This window comes from Culex quinquefasciatus, chromosome 3 (genome assembly GCF_015732765.1).
Source record: "Culex quinquefasciatus strain JHB chromosome 3, VPISU_Cqui_1.0_pri_paternal, whole genome shotgun sequence".
NCBI classification, from domain to species: domain Eukaryota; kingdom Metazoa; phylum Arthropoda; class Insecta; order Diptera; family Culicidae; genus Culex; species Culex quinquefasciatus.
In genome coordinates, this window is record NC_051863.1 from 27,078,341 (window position 1) to 27,102,913 (window position 24,573).

The 24,573-nt window shown below is 35.7% G+C and overlaps 1 protein-coding gene across 2 annotated transcripts in view; it reads left to right on the top strand.

The window, feature by feature from the left end:
* The window catches only part of LOC6050995 (zinc finger protein 704), a 106,702-nt gene that overhangs the window by 37,119 nt on the left and 45,010 nt on the right, over positions 1-24,573 (top strand). For both annotated transcript variants that reach the window (XM_038265259.1, XM_038265260.1), the window contains 2 exons: positions 5,699-5,835; positions 9,411-9,721. In XM_038265259.1, coding sequence (XP_038121187.1) covers positions 5,699-5,835; positions 9,411-9,721 — 448 coding nt within the window. The remainder of the gene's footprint in view (positions 1-5,698; positions 5,836-9,410; positions 9,722-24,573) is intronic.

The following is a 24,573-nucleotide window of genomic DNA, read 5'->3' on the forward strand; positions in this document are numbered from 1 at the left end:
AAATTGCTTATTTTTTAGGTTAGGAATCTTCAAATAGTCAAAGTCTGTCAAAGTACCACCACTCCACAGTTCCCCTAAAATTAATGCCAAACTTTTAGTCTGCGTTACATTCCGTCCGTGGAGCCCCGTTTCTAAGCCAAGTCACCGAGCTGCGGAAACATCTGAGACGGCGCGCGGGGTGTCCACCGGTGGCAGCGGCACCGCCGTCATCTACCCGGCTTCGCTACATAAGCTCCGTCTGAACCACCAAAGAGTACATAACGATCCTGACGGCAGAGAAAGGACCAGCGATACCACCGTCGTCTGGGGCTTGGCAACACCGAAAAAGTTCGACCTTCACTGAATGACAAAACGCTCCGAAGGTCATGGACACGGTGCTGGAGAATCGACGACGACTCCCCGGCTAAGAAAAGTTCGGTTGAGGTGCAACGAAATCTGGCAGCGCGAGAACCGAAAAATGCCGTAGACTGCCGGTGACCTCGCGGTGACCGTCTGGGTCGATATAGCCGATTCAAGCTGCTAACTGTTTAACCTACGTCAACAAAAATCGAAGTATGCTGCGAACCCGCTGCAGCGAAAGAAGGCCACAGGACCAAGCTGCCCGAAAAAAAAAGTGGTCAAAGATTTTATGGCGCCATGGCACGCTACGATTGGGACGGCACGACCTAGACTCCGAACAATCCGATACCGCCTCCTTCTCTTGCTGAAGTGCAAGCATAATGAAATCACATAAAATTTGATTGGCGCACCCCTCGGCCGGCCGAGGGGTGCTGTAATGATGCAAAGTGATCGCAAAAGTGAAACCGCTTTCAACCATGACCATCATCATCTGCGGCGGCCAACGCCGCAGAGTGAAATCATACATTTCAGAGTCTGGCTAAGTCGATCGATTTGCTGTGTGTAAAGCTGATGCGAAATTGTAAACCAAGTGTGGTTTTGGTTTGGATGGAGCGTTGGTCAGGTTGATAAGATCGAGAAATTATCGCGTTTGAGATCTTTTGGCGGAAAGAGAAAGTCATGTGGGGTTGGGTCTTGATGGCTTTATGCTTGATTTGCTGATTTGTTTAGGGGCCAAACAAAAGCAAATTCGCATAGTAAAAAAAAATCATGGTAATATTACATCTAGAAAGGAGTACATCTTTTATGTCAGAATAAAAATTACCACATTTCTGTTGTAATGTCACTGTTTAATCTATATTGAAGTAAAATTCATTTCAAAAGAGGAAATATTTATGTTTCCAAAATTATAGCTTCAAAATTTACACACATTTTTACTGTGTGATTTACTAAATCATTAAAAATGTAAAATTTCTTAAAGAAACCTTGCTTTTACTAAAACTCAACATACGGTCATTCCTCGGTAAATATGAATAAAAATGCAATTACGTAAAAGAGACGTAAATTTACACATTTTTCAAAGTATTTTTATCTAATACTGTTTACATTTCCAAATAAAATATCACAACAATTTAAGAAAACTTTGTTTACTTCAATTAAAAAAAAACTTAAGCCAAGTTCTGTTACTACCGCCAAAATGGATGCTGGACATTTTTTCAATTTTTTGTTGATTTTATGTATTAATTAATCAATCAACATTTTACAGATTGGCTGTAAATTTTTGTTAAAAACTATTTTTATAAATTGTGCATCATAACAACTTTTCAGTTCATTGCGGATAATTTTGCATTTTTTTTAACAAAACCGTGAAATCTAGCAAAAATTTTCAAAACAACCTATGAGTTTCCCATGCAGATAGGACCTTTTGAAAATTTAATATTAAAAATATTCAATTTTAGAATTTAGATTTTTTTTAAATAACTAGAGAATGTTGAAGTGTTTTGCAAAATTTGTTATTATTTTCACTTTAATTATATTTTTGATATTTTCAAAAGAAAAAAATAAAATAAAACTGGTTTAGAACAATCGAATGGTTTTAAATAAATTTAACATTTCAATTGATCAAACATGATTAGCAAATTCAAATATCAGTAAGCAGCTGTTTTTGAATTTTTTATGTTCTATAATAGCTATGCATATATTGTTTAATGTAAATGAGTTACACAAAATAGATTTGTAATTCCATACTTTTTCCTCAATAATTTAAAATTGAAAAATATCAAAAGTGCTGGAAACATAACTTCCTGTATCTCACAGTCTAAAAATTGCAAGGGAAAATATTTTTTATAGTAACAGGTTCGGTATGTTTCGTAATTTTAACTTTTTAAGAAGATGAAAATTGCACTTCGTCTGTGTAATTTTTACCCAATAGTGGATGTAAAATTACACATTTTTTAACAAAAATCAATCTGAATGGGTTTAAAAAAAAATATGTACATAAATGAAAATCTATAATTTTTTAATCAGATCCTGGTTAAATTTTCATCTTTTGATGTTATTTTCATTTATTACGCGTCAATTTACGAAAAATTACATAAAAAATGGGTAAATTTACACCTTTTAATTTACAACTCCTCGTATTACAATTGTTTTACTTTGTAAAAAATTTCAAAAAAATATTAAATTTCTCATCTAGTTTATTCCAAAGTTTCAAAAAATAAATAAATATAAAACAGCTTAGAAATTGATCAAAAATGTTCAGTCTTTAAGCGTTTCAAACATGCTTATTATATGCATAAAAACAAATACAGCAAAAAACGGTTATTTCACCTAAAATTACGATCTTTTATTAGGCCCTCTTTGACTTTCCCAAATCAGATTCTGGTCCTTTCAAATCAAGTACCTGAATTGCAAATTAAAAAAACTTTTGTTTGTTCCAAGGTTTCAAAAACAATAAAAAATAAACAACTTAAAAAAATTTGTTTGAAAACTATTTTTGCGATTTTATCAGTTAATGGTCTTTTTGGTTCTCTTAGATTTGTTTAATTTTTATGAATACATAAATTGAATCTACTGAAATTTTGGGACCAAATTCATTTATTAAATTGAAAAAAATCATGAAAAAAATAAGTTTAAAATTTAGCTTCAATTCATGGATAATTTTTTAATCAGTTAAAAGATTAGTTCAATCTGCATAAAACAGGCAGAAATGGAATTAGTTGCCAGCTGTTAAAATCTATCTGTTTATTTTGTAGTAAGGCCGTTGCAAATATTTTTCAAACTTTATGTCGCCCCCCCCCCCCCCCCCCCCTTAAAAATTGGCCTGAATAATCAGGGGACAAAACAAATTCGAAAAACTTCAAAATTTTAGTGAAAATTTAAGTTTAATCAAGTGAAAACTAGTTTAAATGCATTTTTCCGCGTTTATAATCATATTCAGCATGTTTGAACTCCTTTGTAGACATTTTAAATTTTCATGAACTACCAATGTAAAGTCCCACGAAAAGTTTTCTTGTTGCGAAAAAAAAATCCATCAATACCTCGATATTTTGAAAACTAATGATTGGAAAGCAACTGTACGCCTGTAAAATGCATTTTAAAACACCTTTTTTCATCCAAATAATTTCAATTTTTATATTTTTTATTTTTTTTTGCTTCCCCCATTTGACTTTGGTCAGAGCCGAGGGACATAAACTTCAAAAAATATTTGCAACGGCCTAAGTTTTGCTTTTATCGATAATGACGATAATCATTGGGCTATTTTTTCAACAAATAAATAATAAATAATAAAGAGAACCATATTTCCAGTACCCATTTACATTCTTAACGAAATACAATATTCCAGCTTTTGAACAAATTTTACTGAACTCGAATTTGGTAGTTATTTTTCACGGTCTACCAATTCAGTCACCACTTGCAAAACTGTTAACTTTACCAAATTAGGTAAAAAGATAAGTAGTTTGATTGAAAACACTTCTTCCAGACTAAATTCAAAATGCTAATCCTCATCTTTTCATTGTCTCCACCAAATAAACCATAAGCCAAATGATCCCTCGCGCCAATTCGGAGCCGTCCTACTTAGTATTCCATCTCGAATGAAATCCCACCCAAAAGAAGTCCTCCTACCCGAGGTAATCCTTCTACCCGACTGATTAAACTAATTAAAACCCTGTCGTCGACCTTTTCTCCAAACTACTCCAGACTATCTAACTTGACGTCCCATCTGGGTCACGTCTCCCAACTGCTAAAACCCCCTCCCAAAAAACCAAGCAAAACAACCCCGCGTTGTGAGCGCGAGTGTGCACTTCTTTGTCGCTCCATGGTCCAACAAAGAATCGGTTGCGACCAAAATGAGGCCACCCCGTCACGACGATGAATTTGCGTTATCACACCCCGCCGAATGGTGCAAATTTAATCACCGCAAGTCTGCACAAAAGCAAAGACAACAACCCCTTTGTTACCATCGGGGGGAATCGAGGTTCTTCGTTTCTTCCAAGAATCATTCAAAACGCTGCTGAATAGCGAACTCGACTTGGGTGAAATATAGTGCAACATCACCCTACCCCAACATGGACCACTTCTTGAGGAGGTCTTTTTTTTTCGGAGAGGGAGGTTGTTTGGGGTGGGTTCACGGTCTACCGCGACACCCTGGACACCCACCGCCCAGACGATCCCTACGGAGCGCGTATGTACTGCTTACATCGTACGCGGTGTAAATACAGTGGCACATCGGTAGTTGGACACTTTTGAACACCTCTTAAAAGTGGGTTTAAGGTACTTCGACCTGTCAAAAAAGTAAATCGCAAATTGTCAAACCAGCGAAGCTCCACTGTACCAACGGTGTAAACCAGATTGAGTAAATAGTAGCTGATGACGTTAGCGTCCGGCGTCTTTCCCCCCAAATCGACACCCGGCCGGCTCCCCAAACGTTTGACATTGTCTAGGTCATGGGATGGAGAAAAGTTTTGTCGAGCGCGAGCTTTTTTTTTTTCTTCTCACTTCACCAGACAGCTAGTCAGCGAGCGCTCGATGGCAATGAAACTATACCGCATCAAAGTAGTCTGGCGCTGGTGATTCACTAAAAGGACACGCGACGCGCGATGATTGATTGAGGTTAGAGTTCACCCAAAATGTGTGGACCTACTTTGACCTTCGGGTGTGCTAATGGCCTCGAAATCACCGGCTAGACATTAGGGGGGGAGAGTAATTATGGGGGCTTTGACACTTTGGGAAATTATTAGTAGAATTTATTGCCAGCTGTCAAAAGGAATCTGCGTGATCACTAATACATGACTTTTTCAATGCACATTTCGCGTCTTCACGATTCAAAAACCGCAGTAAACAATGCCAAAAAAAATCAAAATTATTAAGGTGCAAGGTTGCACCGATAAGGTGCGAGCTAGGGGAGTTCCGATAATGGCCAACTCGACATCGGACTGCAATTTCGCGGCTCAAGTAAATCGTTATCAACGCGGGCGCAAAAACACCGTGTGTGTGAGCGTGTGTTTGCAAGTCCAATTTGAACGTTCGGACAAAGAAAATGCATTGCAAAACAACAGGAAAGGTGGTGGTCGAGGGGATGGGGTCTTTATTCCGGCTCATTGCAAATGCGGCCATACACGAAACGTCAGCGGTGACTGACCGATAATGCATTGAACTTGGAGCGCTCCAACCGACCTGGTCGCAAACAACAGACGATGACTCTGACGCCGAATAATTGGGAGCAAGCCGCGGCGATAATAATAGAAAGTATTAAGTCTGGGGGGGGCTAGATTAACCCCCCTTCAATGAAGTCGTCGTTTGCACCAATACCTGCACTGCACCCGTCTTGAATCTGTCTTTTGTTTTTGTCTCTTTGCAGATCTCGTAAACGACGCCCCTCATACTCACAGGACGATCGGGAGTATTACAGTATTAACGACGAAGACCCGACGGACGAATGCAACGCTGCCCTGGTACTTATGAGTCTGTCCTGCTCGCCCAACTCGTCGGCGCCCGGTAAGTTATCGAAGCAAATTGAAGATTCTTTTTTATTGGAAAATTTGTAGCTTCAATATTTAAAAAAAAAACTTCCAAGAACAGAAAGAACAATATGGCAACACTGTCCGAAGTTGTGCGCTCTAAAGAAATGTCAAGATAACCAAAAAAAGGATTTGATAACCATTTTGAAAAGAACTTCTGAAATTACGCTTTATAATTGATTATTCGGCTATTATGCCAAATCAAGTATTCCGAGAAAAACGCGTTTTAGTGTTTGTCACAAAATCTCCGTCAAGGAAATTTTCCATAAGAGTGGCATATTAGCCGTTTGGTTTTTCGCATCGGCAGCCGAGTCTAAGCACTATTTCAGTGAAATTCAATTTCCAGGAGATGTGTTGGAACATCCTCTACCGCCTGGTGCTGATATCTCGTTTTTGCCAAAAGTGGATATTAGCCGTTTTTTCAATGGCGGGCAGTACATTGCGCAATATCTGTTTAAAAGAATTTTCTTAGGAGTTGTAAGGTTCGATGATGAGATTTGCTTATTCCATTGCAAAATCTTTTTTAACTACCAATAGAGCTTGATGGTTTGGCAACCCTGTTATGAAATATAGAGACTGAATTGAAGTTATTTAGAGGCAATATTCTACACAATCTTTTTTTTAAAGTCTGTTATTTTAAAAATCAAAGTTTAGCAACCCTTTCATAAGATACTTTTGAATAACAGTTCTATATTGGCATGAAGTGACCTTAACCAACCATCAAAAAGAGAACGATGCAAAATTAAGTTTAAAAAATGTTGATTGTTTTTGACTTTAGACGTTACTGATTTGAGAGTTTTACTTTTTATAAGACAATGATTTTTTTTTTCATTTTGAAGACAATGAAAAAAAAGGGATGGCATTCTGCTAGCTATGGGAATCTTGTAGATCAACTACCTTTATATTTTGAGGAATCTGTACAAAAAATGGTTATGCTGTTGACAAAACCAAAATGTGACAATAAGCAATTCTCTACAAAATCGGTGGAAATTCCATGAATTTGAATTTTTAACAATTGTTTTTTTTTTTGCTAAATTTTTTTGGGAGTCTTCCCTATGACCTAAGGAGGCATTTTGCATCATTGGTTTGTCCATACCATTTTAGCAGCTGTCCAAACAAAATTTGTATGTAAAATTCAAAAATGTGTATATTGGGATGGAGTGTTCTGGCCGATATGGTGTCTTCAGCAAAGTAGTAGGATGCTTTGAGGACAAAAAGAAGAATTTCACTTAGAAAAAGCCCATTTTAATTGACGTTTAGACAAAAAGTAAAAGTTCCGTTTTATTTTTGTACTTGCTTAATGGGACCATCCATAAACCACGTGGACACTTTGAGGAAGAGGAGGGGGGGGCATCTCCTAAAAAGTGTACACGTGGTTTGTGGATGGTCCCTAAGGAGACATAAAGATGAAACTTTTGAGACACAAATTTTTTCACAAAGATATATATATATATATATATATATATATTTTTTTTTTTTTTTGAAAATGCATGATGTTTCAGAAACTTTAAAATATACTCTTAAACAATTTGAAAAATATTCAAAACAAAATTACATTAGCTGTTCAAAACAACTTTTGCAAATTGCAATTGTTTCTTCGATAAATTGACCGTTTTCAAGTTGTAGCCATTAGAAAGTTAATTTCAGGTGTTCAATTATGTACCTACAATTCGAAAAAAAAATCAAATTGCTGAGAAAATTCTTTATAATTTTTATTTCTAATCACTAAAAATCGGATTAAATTAAACTAAAATTGGGAAAATTAATTTGACATTTCAAAGAACTAGTTTTGTTTGTTGTGAGAAAAATATAAAATTTTTATTTGTTTTTAAAAATCTGCAATATTTTTTTAACATTCGACAACATGTTTCCAATCTTTCTAGTATTAATCAAAAAACGTCTACTGATTTCCATTTTTTTCTTAAAAGGGCCAAATAAAACATACCCACAAAAAACACCCAGAAAGCAAAAAATAAAATTTCGTTTATCAGACATTAAATAAAACTCCAACCTTTAATGGTTTCAATTTAGTTTCACAAAATTCTGCAATAAAAGTAATGTTTTCGATGCAAATTTTCACTTATCAAAAATATGCCAATAACTTAACATTTATGAGATAATTTAAAACAATCCTATTATAATACTGTTCATATTGTCTTAAATCTTAAAAAGAGGCACGCTGGAATTAGATGCTGTTCCCCTACTTATATCTTTCGGTAAAATTATTGCAAAATATTGAGGTCAATGCAATGTTTATCGAAAAGTTTTGCTCCTCTACTCCCTCCTTTGGATTTTTTTCTAAAAAATAAGACGCCCAACTTGATGGCGTACTCAGAATTCCGAAAAAACGTATTTTTCATCGAAAAAAACATTTAAAAATTTTTAAAAACTCTGCCAATTTCCGATACTCGACTGTAATTTTTTTTGGACCTTGTCATTTCAAGGGAAATTTAATGTACTTTTCGAATCTGCATTGACCCAGAAGGTTCATTTTTTTCATTTAGAACAAAAATTTTAATTTTAAAATTTCGTGTTTTTCTTTCTTTGCAGAGTTATTTTTTAGTGTGTGTTCTACAAAGTTGATGAGCAAAAATTTTGATTTATAAACATATGGGGTTTTCTTATAAACATCACGAGTTATCACGATTTTACGAAAAAAAAATGTTTTGAAAATGTTGGTCGTCGTTGATCATGGCCGTTCATGGTCACCCGGCGACAAACAAAGAGAAACGCAAAAAGTAACTGTTTCAAAACTTTTTTTCGTAAAATCGTGATGTTTATAAGAAAATCCCATATGTTTATATAACAAAATTTTTGCTCTGCAACTTTGTAGAACACACTCTAAAAAATAACTCTGCAAAGTTAGAAAAATACGAAATTTTAAAATGAAAAATTGCGTACTAAATGAAAAAATTACCCTTCTGGGTCAATGTAGATTCGAAAAGTACATTAAATTTTCCTTAAAATGACAAGTTCCAAAAAATTTTACAGTCGGGTAATGGAAAATGGCAGAGTTTTTAAAACTTTTTTATTGTTTTTTTTTTTCGATGAAAATTACTTTTTTTTTCGAAATTTTGAGTACGCTATCAAATCGGGCGTCTTATTTAACATAAAAGTCCCTTTGACACCAAATGTTCAAAAATGGAAGGGGTCGTACTGCCCCTCCGTCAACAGATATCAAAAAACGGACCTCGGATTCGTAATCAGGGACAAAAGTTACCCCTTAGGACAAAGTTTCACGCAAATCGAAGAGGGGTCGGGGCAACTTTTCCCGATTTCGTGTGAGTTGGTAGAGGTTTAAGCTAAAATACCAAACCAAATCATGCTCGCATAAACAACAATGTATTTCCTATTTGTTTCAACAATGTTCTACGAACATTGGCCTCACGCTTGATTGAAACTCTACAATTACACCTACAATGCGGGGGTGCAGAACTCATTCAAGCGTAATATTTTAATCGCTGCGAATTGCCCTCGAAGGTTGAAGTTACTGCATTCGCGCACTATTTTTGAGATGTTTCTAAACAAAAGTGGTTGTTTTTTTTATTCCAGGCTGGGAAACCATCCTGGGGACCAGCTCCGGCAGCAGCAGCACCTCGTGGAGCACCGGCTCGACGTCGCCACCGCTCAGCGAGGACGGACATTCCACACCACCGAACAACAACAGCAACAACACTAGCAATAGCAACACCAGCAACACCAGCAACAACAACAACAATCTGGGCAATAACATTAGTATCAAAAGTAACGCCAACGGTACCACCAATGAGATTGTGATTCGTGGCCCCCGGACGACCTCGTTCTCCAACTCGGACGAGGGCATCGGCATGGACTACAACGAGGATCTGCCGCGGAAGCGACGGGTGAGTGTCGGCAGTATCTCTTGTCCGTAGTTTAAGGCCACCACTCTCCCCTACGCTATCACAACACACAGCTCGTGCAAGTTCCGCAAATCCGTCGCCGCGCCACAAAGTCTAGTCCGAACGCAATCTAAGCTGTGATGGTAGAGTGCAAACCGGACAGCACGTGTTGTTTACAGAAAGTCACAAACTACCTCACGGGGAGGGAAGGGTGATGCCACCAATTACTGACAGTTTTTTCGCGCGCGATAAGGCGTACTCCACGTTGCAGTACTGGGAAGCGTGCTCATTAAAACAGCCCGGAGTCGTCTAATTATCGGTGCAGTTGAGGGAACATTGCAAATTCTGACGAGCTGATCTTTGCTAGAACGATAAGGCAAACGGCACATTTAGTCACGGTAACGGCACGTGCCGTCACGGGAAATGTGTGTGTGTGATAAGGTGGCGGAACATTGCGGCGATTACGGTGGTGGTGTGACATTGTGGTAACGTGATTTAGAATCAGCTGACACGAGCGCTTAGAAATTTGTAGCTATGTATTTAAAGCAATGTAAAATGCTGGCTAATTTCACCACGTATAATTTTGAATTTTAAAGAACTGCTTTTGTTCGAAAGAATGGAAAATCTCTCAAAAAAATTAATGATTTTGTTCAAATATTTGATAAATTCTAAAACTATTTTGTTTGTGTTCAAAAACAGACTATATTAAAATGTTATAAAAAAAAATTCCACCCATTTGATCAACAACAAATTATAAAAAAAAAGTATGTTGGTCCGTTTCACTTTTGCGCCCTTTTGTAATGTTACTTCCCACAATTTTGACACAAGACACCAAAATTTTGCAAGTCAACAAAAAAATGGGAGCATCCTTTCATTACGTAACGCACAAAATAGTTATTTAATCCCACTACCAGCCCCTAATCTTTACTCGTCGCAAAATGTTCATACAAATTTTAAAAAAATATGTAAGATGCGTAACACAGCCTGCGATCTCTCCTTCCCCCAAATGCGTGAAAGTCGATCGAATGATTAGAAAAACAGTAAAAATAATACTGTAACAAGAATACATTCTTTTGAAAGAATGAAAGAAACAAAATCTCAAAGAAACGGAAACAATAATAAATTATTTTGAATAAAATATATAAAATTCTTCAGAATAAGCATAAGCATAAGCATAAGCATAAGCATAAAAAATATATAAAATTCTTCAGAATATTTTCAAAGTAAACCTTATTTGATAAAACTTTTAAAGAACTTCTCATGTTTGAAAAAATGGAAAAAACATGCACAAATTATGCTAAGACAAGAATAATTTAGGGTACGTTATCCATTAGTGGACCCCTTTCCTTTAGTGGACCCTCTGAAGGGTTTTTGATGAAAAATTCAATAAAATCACAATTTCAAGCGTGTTGTTGTCTACAAATCTTTTATTTGGCATGTTCAGCATCATTTGAAACAATGTTGACTGACATTGAATTGTCCTTTTCGCCAAAATAAGTGTTTTGAGTTCGACATCTGAAATCAGCCATGGCCACTAGCATTTTCACAACAAAACTGCATTTATATTTTATGATTGAATTAACCATCCAATCATTTTTTGACTGATTATTTAACTTCAGCAAGTCGAAATAATGTAAGTTTAAGGATCTTTACTAAGATAAAGCGAAGAACTGCCATTTTGGAGCAAAAATTAGGGGGGTCCAATATAGGACAACGAAATCCAAACTTTTCCAAAAGTGGACCCCTGTTAATTTAACCTTCAAAAATGAAGAAAACTGTGTATTCAAGCAAAATTTTCTCTAAAACATACAATAAATGCTTGTTGTTATCAACCTAAACGCATATTTTTTCAATTATGAGTATAAATATAGCTGTTTTCATGTTAAAAGTACCAAAAATGCTGAAGCCGTAAAAATTTATAATTAATCAAAACTATAGTTGATTGTACTTAACTGAAGCATTATAAATGCAGTTTGAAATGATATTTTATAATAATAAATCAATAACAACACATTTTTTAAAATAAACATGCGTGATTTTATCAGCAACTGTAAACAAATCTATTATTTAGTTTCGGTCAACCATTTATGTAATTAATATGGAAAAATTTGTATCAAGATTACTTTTTTTAATTATTTTTATGTTTATAGTGGTTTTTGAAACGTTTTCTCTGATCTTTTTCGGAAATAAATGTTTTTAAATGTCTGTTAGGTTTTTTGTTGTTTAAAGCCAAATTTGTTAACAAAACATATTTGTTTATAATGAAAAGTGAGCAAAATCCATCTTTTATTAATTATATCTATCATTAGACCTACACCATGCATCAAAACATCAAATATCGGTTAAATTTGGTATAAAAATAACAGTTTGCCTATAGTGGACCCGGGTCCACAATCGGATTATGGACCCGGGTCCACTATAGGAAAAGGGGGGTCCATAACAAGGCAAAAAACTTTTTTTTTTCAAATGGCTATTTTTCTGCTCAAAAACAAATAACTGATGAAACAAATAGTCAAAATTGTTCAAAAGACTTCAGATTTCAATGTTTTGTACAAAGGGTTATGAAAAAGTGCTTAAAATATTGAAAATTTGTGAAAAATGTGCTTCGGCTCTACTAGGGGGTCCACTAATGGTTAAAATACCCTATTTTGAATAAAAACATGAAACCATTTAAAAAAGGGACCATCCACAAACCACGTAGACACTTTTTTTTTGGAAATCACAACCCTCCCTCCTCGTGGACAATTGTCCATACAAAAAAAACTTTTTTATATGGAGCGTGGACAATCGCCATACCCCCCCCCCCCCTTTAAGTGTCCACGTGGTTTATGGATGGTCCGAAAAAAAGTTTCCTCAATCCTTTATCTCAGAAATCTTTTAAAAGAGCTTCTCATTTTGGATTTATTTTTTCTCAATTGTGAATTAATATTGAAATATGTATGAATTGATTCTTTTTCTCATTTTTTTTCGACCTTGTCCATACGACATTTGCAGTGAGAAATGTAGAGTTTCTGCGGGTCTGATCTTTAAAGTGATCAGACCAGTATCGGCCCTACATTTTTTTACCGGATTATGTCTTTAGAACTTTTGGCATTCGACCTTTAGTACTATCTACATTTTGTGTCAGGTGGATGATTTTCTTGAACAAAATGACAAAAAAAAGAAAAGCTAAAAATTACTCTTTTAGACGAGGAATTTAAATTTTCTTTAAACATAGTCAGGGATGGTATTTACTCGTTTCCTCACCGATGGCGAGGGCTTTTAGATATCGTCCCTCGCTCAAATCATCAAATTTTTAGCGTTCTCCCAAAACTGCATCAAGAGAGCGAAGCGAAAACGACGCCGATGAAGTAGCGAGCAACGAACAAACCGATGCGTAAGACGGAAAAAAATCTCTCACACAGCCAGTCCCCTCGCTCAAAAAGCAAGAGAAAGAGCAATCGTGAAATTCTCTCGCCCGTAAGCCCTGTAGAAATGAGTTCATTTGTGTGCGTGAGCTCCAGTGTATGTATACAGCGATTTCGTGTGCGTGCCTCTCCGGTTGGAACGATAGTTCCATCGGAGCCAGCGAGAGGGTATTTCTCGTCGATGTGATGGGCTTTCGGTATTAGCGATAGCAAGCCGACCATCACTCGGCTGCGAAAGAGAAGAGAAATCTTAAGAGACGAGGAACGCACCGAAATATGCATCAATGATAATGCGATGGTGATGGTTTACCTACCCTGAACATAGTTGTACATAGTTAATGTTTAATATTTCATTATATTTATTTTAAATGTAGAGTATCGGTTTTGAGTTACGAAAATAATTTTCAAAATCAAACCATCCACATTAACGACCCCCGGGTCTTTTGTGGTCTCTATTGCAAGTTTCTGCTCGAACCTAGGAGTCCGAAGGCTTGAATGGGGAGAACACCCAAACCTCTTTTTACTCCAAGGAACCTTCCACCCCAGTAGTGTTTGAACTGACGACCTTTGGATTGCGAGTCCAACCGCCGCCAGCGATTCCACCGGAGTAGGCTTGGTTTGGTGTGTTGTTTGTACTTATGGCATGGAGACGACTCCTACACCTGGAAAGACTTAACGGCCTAACAACCAAGGCTGGGACCGACATTTTACTTCCTCATCCGATGGAAGGTTGCAGCAGATGGGAATAATTTTATCTGTTTTAAATAGTGATATCCATTTTTTAAACATCTTTCATCCATTTATGGCACCTGCCAAAATATTTTTTCAAATAGTAAAAAAAAAAGTTCTTCAATCATTTTTTGATAACCATTGACATTTTAAGCTTAATAAGGCTTTGAGAAAGAATATATTTTATTAACAATAATGTTTTTAAATCGTTGCGCATTGAACCCTGACTTTTAATGTCAAAGTATAAAACATTGCTAATATTTGTTAATATGTCCGGTTTGATGTTTTTTTCATTTTAATTTTGAAATGACGACTAACATTTGAAATAAGCATAGTTTTTTATGTAGCTGTTTGCTGAAATAGTAAATTTATAGTTTTTTTTAAATATAAAGTTCAAAAGTCTAAACTGAGAACCTGATTGGTTTATTGGTAGTTCAATTTTTTTCTTGGTAGTTGGAGTCTTAATAAAGGTTGTTAAATTGAAAAACAAAATGAAAATTTCTGGAGTACCAGATCTTAAATGAAACATCAACATTTCAAGATGTCAACATCAAGATGTCTCAATATACTATTTGCTCAAAGATAAAGTATTCTTTAAAAAAATCCTCAAACGTTTTTTCAAGTTTAAATAATCATTTTTATTTTGAAACAATTATTTTGAATCAAAAATATGTCTATTTCTAAATTATAAACCTTAAAAAACTGAACATATGTGAAACAATTTTTAAGGTTATTATTTAAATCTAAAATGTTAATTGACATTGCTGTATAACTTTCTATTTTTAAAACAAGAAACTTTTAGTGTAGCGAATTTTAACCACCTTTTATTTCAAAAGAAAGATACTTTTGTCATTACAGTAATATTTGTTGTATGTATAGGACCTTTTCTAATAAAGCATTTTGAAGATTTGGTTTCAAATTCAGTCCAGACTCAATTATCCGAAGCATACACGGAGAAAAATGAGTCCTCAAAATCGTGAACAAGCGTTCATGAAATTCGGAACCACGAACAAAGTGTTCAAATTTCATGGTGTTAAAAATCACTCAAAAAAGCTAATAACTTTATTAGCTTATTACCATACAGCACACTTGAAAATATTGCCAAATCGTAAAACCCAAACCAATCAATTTAATGAGACATTAACATGCAGCGTCACTCCTAAAAAAAAACAACAAAAAACAATTTTGGGCGCAGCCTAGCTGTCAAGAGCGCGTCAAAGATAGCACCTCACTCGGGAAAGAAACCTTGAATATTAATATATAGTCACACACACAGTCACAAACCCTCACTCGCTCGATCACGCCTCAAGTTTGTTTCAATAAAAAGCAGTTCATGCAAATCACGTTCGATCGTGCACACTATTTCAAACTCACACACCTTCAAATTGGGGCCCAGCGCGGCTCCATTACTTTGTATTGCTCGTTGCGCTGCAAAGTGCAACAACTACTCGAACTCGCAATACAATTTCAGCGGTGTTCGATTACCGCACACACTACCTACCGCCTACTAGGATCGCGCGGTTGTGTTGGTAGTGCACGTTCGCAGTGGCGTGGGGCTCGGCGTTCGCCCCCTCCCACCATGGCCTACTACTAATGGCGACCACCAACACTACCACTAAGCGGGCGCTGGAAAAATAACAACACGATCGTGTTCGGGCTCTCCAGCGCGCGCGCGATTTTCCCGCGGCGGTAACGGTGTGTTGGTGTGGAGTTGTGGCGGCGGGGCGCAGCGCGCAAATCATATGATCGGAGCGTGTGTAGGTTGTCTGAAAGTCGTCGGGCCCGAGACTTCAGTCATTAAAATTTGACAGTGCGGTGCAGCTGTGTGTGCGGCGACGCGCGCGGCCAGTAGCGAAAAGTCCGGGTTTTTTGTCTGTTGTTTCGATCGCGGTTGAGCTCTTTTTTTTTCTCCTGTGGTTGTGAAACTGCATTTTTTGGAGGTTCTGGATAGCGGCCGGGCGCGCGTCGGCGCCGTTCAAGGATAACCGGAACTAGGTGCCGGTCATTCGGGGTGGTAGCCCCTCCCCCCACCCTAGGACCGTGAACTCGATCAAGAGGGGGAGAGCGAGAGGGGAGCAGTGACTGCGAGTGAGTAGAGGCCGACATACTTCTGTTGCCACAGAGATTTGTGTTGTTCTGTTTGTTTTGAGGTTATGATCGAGGGTGATCTGTGCGTCGTCGTCGTCACACACATCTGTAGGAGGAGGAATGCAACCGTTGATCATAGAGGGCTGCGACGGTGGTGGTAGGGGGTCGACCGAGGCTACTGCGATCGGTAACGTTCGGCGCAGCCGATCGTGTAGGTTAGGAGGAGTGGGGGGGACACACTCAAGAGAGTACAAAGTCCAAAAATATGCGCCACAATGACTACTGCCGCTGCTGCGGGTAAAGTGGATTGAGTAATGAGTATGCAATCTAAGCAGGCCAAGCTGGTGGTGGTGGAGACGCGCGGTGCTGTGTGGGTGCCCGAAACGCTTTGTTTTGAGCCGAACTTGGCCTGCTTGTGGATGTGTTGGTGCGCGCGAGCGCTTAGAAATCTGAATGCTCTTTTTTAAGCTCGATTATTATTATTGCTTTATAATGCAAACTGCAAGACTGTTTCTTCTTTTTCGTGGTCGTCGTCATCGCCTACTACGGCTTAGAGCTTAGAGAGGTGGTGGTGGTGGTGGTTTTATCTGCATGTTGCATGCCGAGAGCTAAGTGTACTCTCTTATAGCGCAATTATTACACAAGAACCTTGAAACGAAACACCGCGCGCTCGCCGATTACGGAGTCGTGTGTTGTGGTTTTTTAGGATTGGTTCAGTCGAAATGCACTGAAAAAAAATTACCAAAAACCAAAAAAAAAATGGCGGAAATATAACACAGCTTTGATGTAAAAAGCCACAAATTTCGCTACAAACAGTGCTGCCAGTTACATTTTTTACTGTGTTCCCGTATCGGGAAATGGAGAAGCAGTTGGCAACAGCAGCAGCAGCAGCAACTCTTGGTGGTTGTTGCATAGCCAGAAAAGATCAACCACCACCGCTGACATCACTGGTGGCTGTTGAATGTCAGCTGGAGAGCAAAGTGTCTGGGTGCACTGTTGATGTTGAATGATTATTTACTTTTTTTATGGATGGTCGTTAAATGTGAAGAATGCAAGAGTATGGCGAGCAAATCCGGGTTTTCTTTTGTTGGTTTATCGGTTGGATCTAGTTTAATTAGGTTTTGTGTTATGCATTTGATGTTTAATTTGGATCTCTACGTTTCCGCAAATCTTTTTTCTATCAATTCTTTATGTCAAAATAAGCCCTTTTGCATCATTGGGTTTTCCACACAAACTTGGGAGCTCCGTACAAAAGCCTCAAATCCGAAACTTAATATGATCGATTTGTTATCTTCGGTAAAGTTGCAGGCTATGATTTGGATGCATTCCCTTGCGTTAAAAATAATGTTCACCATGTTTTGGTTTACTCAAAAATCCGTTGAACTTTTGAAAATTGCGTTAACATTTTTGTTTTCGTCAAATCTTACACTTTTGATAACTAATGTTTGCAAAACATCTGAACTAGTGATGCATTTTAAAACACTTTTTCATGCAAATTTTGAGACTATGCCCATTCATTTCATTTTTTATTTTTTTTTTGCCCCTGATAAAAATATTTTTAATTGGCTGAGAAAATATTCTACATTTTTTTTGTCAAATTTTATAGTTGGTGATCCATTGATTGCTGAGATTTTGCCTTGCAAAGAACAAAAAAATAGACAGTTTCGCTACCCAATTAGTTTCAATTTTTCATCCGAAGTTCGAAGAAACCTTAGAAACTATTGATCTGTAGTAAGAACTTAAATCAGAATCCTTTGAGAAATTTTCTCATTCTGAAATCAAAATATTTTCACAGTGTCAGCTAAAATTGTGGTGAATCTTCGTTGCTAGCTGACAAAAAATATTGTTGAAAAAAGTTCTAATTATGCTAAATTTCGATGAATTCACGAAAATGAAATCTCATGTTTGAAGTCTTTTTCCAATAATTTATGAATTATTTTTTTGAAAAATCCAAAAAAATCTCATATTTTATTAAAAATAAAAAAATAATATGTAGTCTGATATTGTTTAGTCGTTTTTACTTGTTTGTTGAAAACTTAGTTTTTAAGCGATAATTGTTTTTTTTTAATAAAATCTGTAATCTCCAGACTCGATTATCCGAAGGCCTTGGAAAAATTTCACTTCGGATACTCGAATCACGAAAAAAAAATTTTTTCGTTGTCCAATGTTTGATTGTCGAGCTTAAGTAAGACCCATAAACTACTCTAAAATTAATTTTTGAATCCAAGATGGCGGCCAAAATGGCGTGCTGAAACATTGAAAAATGCTTTTTTACTTAATAGGCAATCAATTATTCATACTTGATGTCACAGATTTGATGTTAAAAGTAAGAAAATAAAAAAAACGAAAACAAATATTTTGGTCATGATTTGATTATCCGAAGTCCGTCGGATAATCGAGTCTGGACTGTACACGAAAATTCTTCAGAAAGTCATCCTTGAGAATTATAGGTGATATATTCTGACAAAATTTACTCTTTCTTACCAGGGTCATACTTAAGCTCGACAACCAAAATCAATACAACGAAAAAAAAATAATTTTGCTATTCGATTATCCGAAGTGAATAATCGATATCGAGTCTAAACTGTATATACGATTGCACTTGTTTTGCAGTTATAAGTTTTCAAAATTTTAAATTAAAGCAACGAAAAAACAAAACAAAAGAAAAATAAACTGTGTCAATGATGCCAAAATAGTTTTCTTAATTCAATTTAATTGTTATTAGTATTATTTGTAAGTTTTTTGATAAAATAATTATAACTTCAACTCAGTTTTTTTTGTCAAATATTTGAGCTTGCAACTGCTGTTAAGATCCTTAGATAACATAGCAACATTTAATAAAAAAAAAACTTTTTGAAATCAAAATATAACTTTAAGTGACTTATTTTTTAATAAAAAATAACATTCATACAAAATAAAAATAAAAGAGCTCAGCAACTCTCTAGAACATATTCTTAAAATCCTTCACTGCAAACGAAAGTGAGCGACCTTTACATTTTGAAAAAAAGGCATTAAAATCTGCCAGCTTTATCGCACGTTCGATCGTTGCAATGCAATAAAAAAATAACACTCAAAACCAGGCTGACATTTCAGACATTTCCCATTCCGCAACGTTGTTGCCAAGTGCCCCCAAAAGTTCAACCAGATCGACACACACACACACTTACATACACCGCACGACCATGTCATTTTTCCCTTCACCAATTATTAAGATTTCGTTCTTACTAGTTGCTTTTTTATTTCGCTTCGCTTGTCATAAAAGTTTCTCGACTTTTGCACAGCTCTCGAAAAAAAAGGAAATCGCAAGCTCACTTTGCCACTAATATTTGCCATTTTTGCCGCCATTTTTTGCACCGAATGCAAAATGCACTTCTATTGGCAAAGTTCTCTCGCCCTCTCTCTCTCTCTCTCACTTTTGCAAAGTTCTCTCCTAGAACACCATCATCATCATCATCACGACCGTCATCGGTTGCATCACGATGCAAAAGCCAGCACAAAAAATGGCGACACGTGCGACCTTTATTCCCCGCCCGTTTCCCGCCCCGTTCATCCCCGCCCGCCTCGCCCTCTTTCAGTGGCGTGTGCGCGGCCTGAGTCAAGGTCAGTTCGGTTGATGCAGTTCTCTGCTGAGAGAGAGAGAGCTACCGGGATGAGGAAAAGCGCGGAAGAGGCCGGGAAATTGCACCAAAAATGTGTTTTTGCTTTTTTGGGGGGGTTTTCTTTTTGTTAGTGTTGGCGGGCTTTGCTTTTGGGGTTGAATTTTAAAAATATCGTGCGCCGGGAGTCGGATTATTGAATAACCACGTCTGACAGGTCGTTATTCTGGCTTCGGTGCTGGCTTCACGTTCTGTGACATAATATCGACGTGCGACGGGGACGGGTTGTTTGCGCTGGAGAATAGCATACAGGCTTTAATTTGGTCACGTGAATTGAAGTTGGTTTCATGAAGACGGGTGGTGCTTCAGAGTACCTACCTGATACCTTGCGTCTCCACTGTAATAGTTTTACAAAACATTCATTACATATTACCGTAATCTGGGGTGAATCGGTACTACAGTCTGAATAGGGACAGCAGTTTTTAGAGCACTTTAAGCTTTTAAATTTGGAAATGGATGTACATTTTGTTGACCTGAGTCTGTTTTAACCGAAACCAACCCGAAAAATCAAAATATTGTGCTCCAACATGGTTAAAACTGCTGTCCCAATTCGCCCCATGTGTCCCAATTGACCCCAGTTTACGGTACCAAACATACAATGAAAACACTTTAAGATTGTTTATTTTCCGTTTATTTGTTAAAATTGTTGCCAAATTCAAAACATTTGATGGAGACGGTTAGTATTTTACGGGATAAAAGATAATGCGTTCCCACTGTAATATTTTCCCTAAACTTGAAATTATTGTAACAAAAATCAATAAAAAAACATAAGAATTTTAATTTTTCGTACTCTTATCTTGAGATCTTGATACTGATTACTGATTCAATTTTTTTATTGGATGCAAAATTCTTAGGATCCGTAAACCTGAAACCAAAACCTGAACCAACTTGAAAATACGGATTTAATACAAACAAAATGGTACGGAATTAAACAGAGCTTAGTAGAAAAGCAATTTTCAACAAGCTTTGGAAAGTTGTCAATGTCAATATTGTTTTTAAATACTCTCAAGTGTCATTGTTATCTGAATGAAAATTGTTTCGAAGGAGAAAACAGACTGCATTATCAGATTCTCTGAACAATTTTGCACTGTGTCCAGGTAACATGTATTTCTAAGTCTTTTTGAGACGGAATTAAAAGTTACCTTCAGATTTCCAAAGAGTACTTAAAGTCTTTTAGCAAAGATTTTTTTTAAATTTATTTAACAAAAATTTATTTAAAAAAAATTATTTGTAATGAAAAATCTAAGGAGTTTAAAACAAACTTTTTTTAATTACTCACCTCATATTTAAATACGTGTTGTTTATGATTTATTTTGGATTTTAGAAAAGACCGCCCTGATTGCCATTAAAAAAATACGGTTCTAATAATGTCGGCCAAGGATGCCATTTTTGATTTGGATTCTGCTTGTTTTGGCTTGATAGTTATTTTGTTCTGCCCCCAAATTTTTGAAGAATGTTCGAATTAGGGGAAGGGGTAACAAAGATTTGAAATAAAATTTGCAATGGCTTTTGTACCTACTACTTCTTACATTTATCTCTTGCTTTTTAAATGTTTGGTAGTCTAATATTTCCTCAATTATGATTTTAAAGTGTAGTAACACTTAAAAAGTGATAATATAACAAAAATTCTGAAGTGTTGACATAATAAATTTACCACTTCTCTTATGTAATATTATCGTGTTTTTTACTGCGTTTTTTTATTTATCTTGTTTCATTGATCAATTTTTTTTCAAATTAGTCTCAAACAAATCACAAATTGCTTATAAGCTTTATGATGGCTTCCACAGCAACCAATAAGCAAAAGCTAATGAATAGGTGCTAACAAGTTATTTTTCGGACATAAAACCTGGTGAAAATAAAAGCTAACTGGCATTAGCAAGGTGTATGTAAAAAGCTTACTTAAAACCATAAGCTCCTAATAAAGCATTTAGCAATGCATAAATATGGCGCTAAATGCGTGTTCTTTTTGAATGTGTTTGACCGCCATCTTGGTGGAAAGAATAGTAAAGTGAAAAATTTCATTTATATTTGATGAAAACACACATTTATGCTAAATTTCTGTTTTATTAATATAGCAATGGATGTTTAAAAATAATTTGAGTTTTTTTTAAAGAATTTTAACAAAATATTGTCCAACATTAACTCATTAAAACTGAACTAAAATTACAAAAAAGTTGTTATTTTGGCTCTATCTCCCCTACATTTATCAATACAATTTCAACCGCAGCTAAATTTGAGTCACAAATTGCGAGAAATAAGCATTCAAATTATTTTGAGTATCTCCAATATGGTTATTCAATGATAGACATTGCAGATAATCAAAATTATCTTAATGATAATTTGATAAATTTAATTATCACCATTTTTGTAAAGACTTGTTTTTTTTACCAAAATAAAACCGATTTGGCACATGACATTTGAAGACGTATGAAATGTCATTTTTCCATAACTCCTGGGGTTTTGGGGAGTTTTTTGCGACTAAGTGCATTTAATGTAGGTTTCAGCTGGTTGTAACAGCTGAGATAATGCCTTAAATGGTTACTTGGGAAGACTTTGAATTTCCTCAACTAGTATTATCGTACATGTTTGAAAATGTAACCAAAAGAAATTGGAAATGAATAAACTATTTTTGTTTCCATTTTAAGAAACTTATATGAATATGAACTTTGTAGCAGTCGCAAAAAATCAAGTCTATTTTTTTCCAATTAGGCTAGTTTCGTTCAAATTAGTTCCTAATCTAACCTCGCACACCTCAATCAGCCCCACCACGTGCCACGTGACTTGTACAATTCGCCATTTTTTCGTTCATTTATCAACAACTATCAGGTCGGCTGTTTTTTTTTTTTTTTTTTGCTACCATTTACATAATTACATTCCAAGCGCGCTCCGCTCTGTGCAACCCAATCGACAATGATTCAGCTCGAACAACAACACAATTGAAAAGCCCCTCGTCGTCGTCGTCGTTTGAAGGAGAAATCGGTTGCGCGAGCAACGCTTCCGCGATGGGCCTTCCATGCAAACACCCCTCGGAGTAGTGCAGCTTAAGTGGCCGCCAACACTCACAAACACACACACTCACACAGAGTCAGGTAGCTTAAATTGATGCACTCTTGTGCAGCAGTAGTAAAAAAAAAAGCGGAGTACAAATTAACTATTTCGCCTTCGTCATTATCGTCCACAATAATCGTCATTATTCAGGCTGAATAGAAACACTTACTTTTGTTCAAAGTAGTGTTTCAGTGCATTTTTTAGTTTTTTTTTTGCATCGACTTCTATTTCTATTGCATGTTTTATCGACACACACACAAATAGTCGCTTTAACATTTTTGAAAGTCATCATCGCGCAATGCAAACGAACGACCCCCTCGACTTAATGGAGTGGCCGCAACTACTAATCCAAAATGGCTGCAGCGAGTTTTATTTTTTATTTTTTTGAGCTGCTACCAAGTGCACACACGTACATTCCATACAGTGCAGTTTTGGCCTCGACTTTTAATGAAGCAATTTGTAGGAATCGGTGTGGCGGAATGGTGGCAATCTTGTAGAACAAGGTGGTGAACAAGTGTGAAGAAAAAAAAAAGAATAAAACTTTACTCAATTCGCACACATTTTGACTTTTTTTTTGAAAACAACCCTACTTAACTTTGCAGTGATCCCAAACTGCCAGAATATTAGGACGTGGAATCGGTTTTAATTCAAATTTAAATCACCATGCTTTAAAAAATCATAACTCAGTTCTAGTGGTAACATCACACGTCAGGGTTGCCAGAACATATAATTTTAAGATGGCACGGAAATTATTCCATTTACTATCTTACAATACACATTTATAAAGATTTTAAAGATGTTTTCATTTATGATTTACTTAACAAAAAAAAACATTCAAAAGCGGCTTTAATAATTAACAGGGTTGCCATATCTATACAATAAAGTATCATTGGCATATCTGTCAAATAACTGAAATCGACTTCAGAAGTCATTTTCATAAGAGGCTTTGAGAAGCTCTTCAAACTGCACTCAAATACTTTGGATGTATGACAGTGTTGCCAGATTTTTTATTACATATTTTCATTAACTCGAAAATTGTTGCAAATAATTTTTGAAGCACATGTTCCTCAACTCTAACAAGCTAACAAGAGCTAAAAAAGTTAAATTTAATTTTTTTTTAACATTTGCATTACTTTTCTGTCTACCGGAATTTCACCAAAAAAAAATCAGTCATATGTTTTGAAAAGGTCTAAAAATAGTTTTCCCCATTTTATGAATATTGAGTCAATATTTTCAAATTATGAAATTAATAATTGAAAATACAAGGCTATTAATTGAATGAAGTGTCTCTGAAACTATTTCCAAAGTCCGATGGAAAGAAAAAAGAAGGAAGTTTTCTCAGCCTTTCAATTTTTTTTTCAGAGGTGACATTCTTTCATATAATTTTTTTCAAACTAAAAATATTGAAATTTTTAAAAATTATGACCTGCAACTGACTTTGCCTTCTAAAACACTAAAACAATGGTTAACCACATTTGCGATATTTTTCCAAAATAGTTTTTTTTTCAGAAAATCATGTCTATAAAAAGATATTACACAATTTCAAAATAAAAAAAAATATATATTTTGGGAATCTAACTTTTAGTGAAAAAGTTAAATAACAAATAAAAAATAATCTACAACTTTGCCCAAGACACCAAATCGATCAGAAATTTTCTTCTCAAGGTGACTCCTAAATAATTTTACAATGTCCTAATTTATTATCAAAAAAAAAAAAACAGAATTCAAAATAAAGCTACTTACATTTATTTTCAAAAAAGGCAACATATTTCTCTATTTATTTAAGATAAAAGCAATAAAAACAAATGTTTAATCTAAAATAGTTATTAGTAAATAATTATTCTGATATTTCATTAAAAGAAATTGATCACACATTAAAAAAAGTATTTCACATAAAAAAAATCAAAAAAAAAATCAAATAAAACTG